The sequence below is a fragment of the Elephantulus edwardii genome, unplaced genomic scaffold (genome assembly GCF_000299155.1).
Source record: "Elephantulus edwardii isolate Elephantulus edwardi_28Jun2011 unplaced genomic scaffold, EleEdw1.0 scaffold00019, whole genome shotgun sequence".
Classification (NCBI taxonomy): domain Eukaryota; kingdom Metazoa; phylum Chordata; class Mammalia; order Macroscelidea; family Macroscelididae; genus Elephantulus; species Elephantulus edwardii.
In genome coordinates this window covers 2262835-2267925 of record NW_006399769.1, presented here as the reverse complement: position 1 = coordinate 2267925, position 5091 = coordinate 2262835, and the positions used below count along the sequence as shown (strand labels likewise).

Here is a 5091-nt window from a genome sequence, read left to right as displayed (position 1 = left end):
TTTTTTTTTTATTTCTAATACGTTTTTAAAAACTACTATTGTGAAAACATATATTTTTATTAGGAGCTCTTGTGGACTAGTGGTAAGAAGTTGTGCTGCAATCCCAAAGGATTTGTGGTTTGAATCCACCAGCTGCTCCATGAGAGGATAGGCAGTCTCCTCTTCTACTATTAACTGCCTGTGAAAACCTGCTGGAGGGTCAGCTTTGGGTTGCTTCTGACTTGGTACACAACAACAACAGTGTTGTATTAGGTAACCTAAGAGGCTTAGGACGTTATTGACTATGTAGAGGCATATGACTGTGTGGATCATTAACAAGTTGTGGCTGACATTGAGAAGAATGGGAATCCCAGAGCACTTGATTGTGCTCATGAGGAACCTATACCTGAACCAGAAGGCAGTTGTTTCAAATTGGGAAGGGAGTATATCAGGCTTATATTCACTCTCCATACCTATTCAGTCTGTATACTGAGCAAACTGTCTGAGAATCTGGACTCTATGAAGAGGAGTGGGTTTGAGGGAGACTCATCAATAATAACCTGCGTTATGCAGATGACACAACCTTGCTTGCTGAAAGTGAGGAGAACTGGAAGTACTTGTTGCAGAAGAATGCAGCCTTTGGTATGGATTACATCTCCGTGTCAAGAAAACAAAGATTCTTACCACTAGACTTATAGGCAGTGTCATGATGGATGGAGAAGAAAGTGAGACTGTCAACAGCTTTATCTTGCTTCGATCCACAGTTAGCACCCTTGGTATGAGCAGTCAGGAAATTAGGAGACACGTTGCACTGAGAAAACCTGCAGTTAGGGACTTCGCCACATTATTAAAGAGTAATGAGGTCAGTTTGAGGACTAACATGCTTCTGATTCAGGCCATGGTTTTTCCAGTTACTTGCTCTGCATCTGAGAGCTGGACAATGACTAGAGATGACAGAAAAAGAATTGATGTCTTTGAGCTGTGATATTGGAAAGGAGCACGGAACATCCTGTGGATGGCCAAGAGAACAAACATGTCTTGGAGAAGGTGCAGCTGGAGTGCTCTTTGGAGGCAAGAATGAAGCTTTGCCTCACATACTTTGGGCATGTTGCTAGTGAGGGACTACTTCTTGGAGAAGGACCGGATGCTGGAAAGGGTGGAGGGTAGGCAAGGGAGAGGAAGACCCTCGAGTAGGTAGTGAATACTGCAGTGGGATCTTGTGTGTCTTATGTGTCAGGAAGTGAGGATGGTGCAGGATAGAACAAGGTTCAGATCTTTTGTTCATAAGGTCACTATGAGTCATACTCGACTCAGCAGCACCTAACAACAGTGGTTTAGGGATAAGGAGTTGCATTGCCAGCTCAAAGGGACATGGTTTGAATTGAACTATTGTTCCACAGAAGAAAGGTGGGCAGTCTCCATCTCTGTAGTATATAGCCTCTGAAAACCCACTCGACGTCCATAATAACATTGAGTTATATTGAATTGTATGAAATTACTTAATATCTTTTGGAGGTTTTCCATTGACTTATTAGTTGTTGTTGCAGTTGTTATGTACCTTTGAGTAAGAACCAACTCATAGCTGACCCTTCAGTGGGTTTTCAGAGGCAGCAAATCACACAAAAGGTGATTGCCCCTTTTTCTCCCACAGCACAGCTGATATATTCAAGCCAAGTGCTTTTGAATTGGCAGTGTGATTCCTTATCATTAGGCCACCAGAGTTATTAGTATAAATGAATTATTTTTTAAAATATTGGTGATTTTGAACTTCTGGAATAATTCCTATTTGGCCTTTTTTTTCCTTTTAATATACACATACATTCTCTTTACTAATTTAATTTTTTTAATTACATAGTTACCACTGAGAATTACATATAATTTCTTTTCAGAGACTGTTTGGTATCAGGCATGCTAGAAAATGGTTTGGGAAACTTCCTATCTTTTAGAAAGCTTTGGATTAGATTCAGTAGTAACCTTAGTTATGTAGAAGTACTCTACTGGAGATGGCTTTCACAAACAGAAATGTATTCTTTTACAATTTAGGAAGTCAGAAGTCCAAAGTTAGGGTGCTGGTTGTGGGGAAAGCATTTCTTTCTATGACTCCTGGTTCTAGGAGTTTTCAGGACAGAAGCCTGGGTTCAAAGGATGTTGCTTTGCTCTGATTCAGATAACTTCTTTCTCTTAGGAACACTGTCTTAGTTAATTGTGTTCTGCTATAACAGAAATACCACAAATGGGTGACATTAACAAGTAGAAATTACTTTCTCACATTTTAGGGGGCCAGAACTCTAACTTCAGTATACTAGCCATAAGGAGAGGCTTGCTTTCTTTGTTAGCTCTCAGAACTTCTGTTGTTGGGGCAGGCTTCATGTGACCTGGCATTTATCTTCCTCCATCTCTTCTCATTTCATCTTGTATCTCAGAAGATTGATTCAAGACATACCCTGCACTAATCCTGTCTCATTAACTAATAAAGACAGCACATTCCCAGATGGGATCATAACCACAGACGTAGAAGTTAGAATTTACAGTACATATTTTTAGGAGTCATAATTCATTCCATTACAGAATATCCATTATTGTCAAATGGTGGTGTACTAATTAATGGGGTTTTTTTATGTTATTATTTTAGGCAATACTTCTCCAGATCAGAAAGAGCCAACACCTTTCATCATCGAATGGATCCCAGATATTCTTCCTCAATCCAAGATTGGTGAGCTTCGCATCAAGTTTGAGTATGGTCACCACCGCAATGGCCATGTGGCGGAATACCAGGACCAGCGGCCCCACTTGGACCAGCCCTTGGAACTGGCCCCTCTAACCACCATCACGTTCCCCTGAGACAAAACAAAAGCATTTTATGCTGCTAAATTTGCACATCCCCATCCTTTGGTAACTTTAAATACCAGTTACACACTGAGATGGCCAGTTTCCTTAGTAAACATTCTTCTCTAAGAACCAGTTTCTCAAAGCGTTGAGATGGTTTCTGATAGAGACAGGCTTTGTAGGTAGCCTTTGTGATGCTGCTGGTGTATAGTTATCCTCATAAATCAGGCAGTATTTCTGGTAGAGTTTTAGAGGGGGAAACCGACTCACTTTCCCCCTTCTGGCCTCATCTTTAGAATTTCTTTCAACTTTTTCTAACTTTTTCCAAGAAGTCAGGAGTACTCAGCCTTACGCCAACAGTGTTGGAAAGTCAGCAATACCCTGATTAGGGCAGAATGTTATGGACTGTCCTGGCATAGTGAAGCATGCCCTTTATTTTGTTTTCAAATAAAGTATCAGTACTTTTTCCAAATTAAATCTCATATTGTGCTATTTATAAAATTACAAATTTTATAAGTTCACAGTGAAATGGGGGAAAATGATCCAAGTGTCAGGAGATATATAAATGACATGGTGGAGACATCTGATCCCCCCCTTCACAGTATTATGAAATGGGAAAAGAGAATCACCATCCAGCCCAAGACTGATCCTGTGAAGGAGAAGTCAGACATACCTTCTCTTTCCAGTCTCTTTACCTTTACTGACACCAGCTGTCACTGCTGTGGCACTCTTTACCCCTCTACAAGGTAGAGTTACCACATGGAACTCACACACAGTAGTCACCATTATGAGTTTTAGTAGGGAAGTTGTTGTTACTAGGTGCTGTCAGGTCAACTATGATTCATAGCAACTCTGTGAACAACAGATCTGAACTTAGTTAGGCCAGTCCTATGTCATTTTCAGTATCTCTGTCATATACAAGCCCTCAGTGTAACTCATTCACTATGCCGTTCCATTTTGAGGGCCTTCCTCTCTTTCTAACCTTCCACCTTTCCCTCCCTTATGTCTTTTTCTAGGAACTGACTCCTCCTGATAACAGGTTACAATTCAGGATCAGGAATGATTGAGGATACAGTTCTTCAGTCAGAATACCTGTTTTCCACCCATGCTGCATACTTCTCTCTGTCCCACAACCCCTTAACCCTCTTCTCCTTGGTCCCTGACCTGCTCAGGCAAGTGTTAAGAAGACCTGTAGCTTACCCTTAAGTGCGTGGAGGCATCTCACTCTGCCAGGAGACCTCTTACCTGAAGTACTCAGCTTTTTTAGCCCAGGAAGCCCCCCAACGTTTCTTGGAAGTCTCTTTATTTCTGCTTTCCCTGCTACTGCCATTCCTCTGCTGCTGTTTCTTGCCGCCTCTTACTGTCTGCACAGTCACAGCTTGTTCTGTCTCCTTGTTCTAGGGGTTCTCAGCCTAGTAATTCTGGGTCCACATTCCTGGGTCTTTTTTCTGGGTGTTTGTGAGGTCCCACTCTCCATTTCTTGGATGATTTATTTATGGAATGGCAAAACAGATCCACCCTCTTGCTAGGGGTTCCACTCTCACACAGGTGCCATGCACCTCATTTCTTAGGACCATATAAGGTAATTCACTGCTCTGAAAGGGGGTACTGACAGTTCAAACTAGTGAATACACAGTTGTTTATTCACTTGATAATTGTAAAAAGAGTGCAGGCAGCCTGGAGACAGCCAAGTCTGTCTTCTACTAACTCCCTCCACAAGGGGAAGTGTCCCCATCAACAATGGACAAGGAATAAGGATAACAGAAGAAGAATTGATGCCTTTGAGCTCTGGTGTTGGAGAAGAGTATTGAATGTCCCCTGGACTGCCAAAAGAACAAACAGATGTATCTTGGAAAGGGTGCAGCCAGAGTGCTCTTTGGAAGCAAAGATGATGAGGCTTTGCCTCACATACTTCAGACATGTTGGTGGGAGGGGCTACTCCTTGAGAGGGACGTGATGTTGGAAGGGTAGAGGGTCAGCGAAGGAGAGGAGGAAGTCAGATGGATTGACAACAGTGACTGCCACAGTGGGCTCTGGTGTCTCGCGAAGTGTGATGATGGTACAGGATAGGACAGGGATCTGTTGTTCATAGGGTCACTATGAGTTGTACTCAACTAGATGGCAACAACAGAATAAATTCTGAGAAAACTTTAAAGAAAGTTCCCTAATCTTAACAATTATGGTATCTTCCCTAAGTCCTCCAGCAAGCTTGGGTGAAGGCTTCTGGCTCTGTCTTCATGGGGCAGCCATCCCAAGTCTGTTCTCTCTACTGAGACTCCTGTTGGT

The 5091-nt window shown here is 42.2% G+C and overlaps 1 protein-coding gene across 1 annotated transcript in view; it reads left to right on the top strand.

Moving 5' to 3' along the window:
* Positions 1-3274, top strand: part of LOC102846589 (uncharacterized protein C2orf42 homolog) — a 60416-nt gene extending 57142 nt beyond the window's left edge. The window contains exon 8 of the mRNA XM_006882303.1: positions 2612-3274. Coding sequence (XP_006882365.1) covers positions 2612-2820 — 209 coding nt within the window. The 3' untranslated portion in view covers positions 2821-3274. The remainder of the gene's footprint in view (positions 1-2611) is intronic.
* The last annotated feature ends 1817 nt before the right edge of the window (positions 3275-5091 follow it).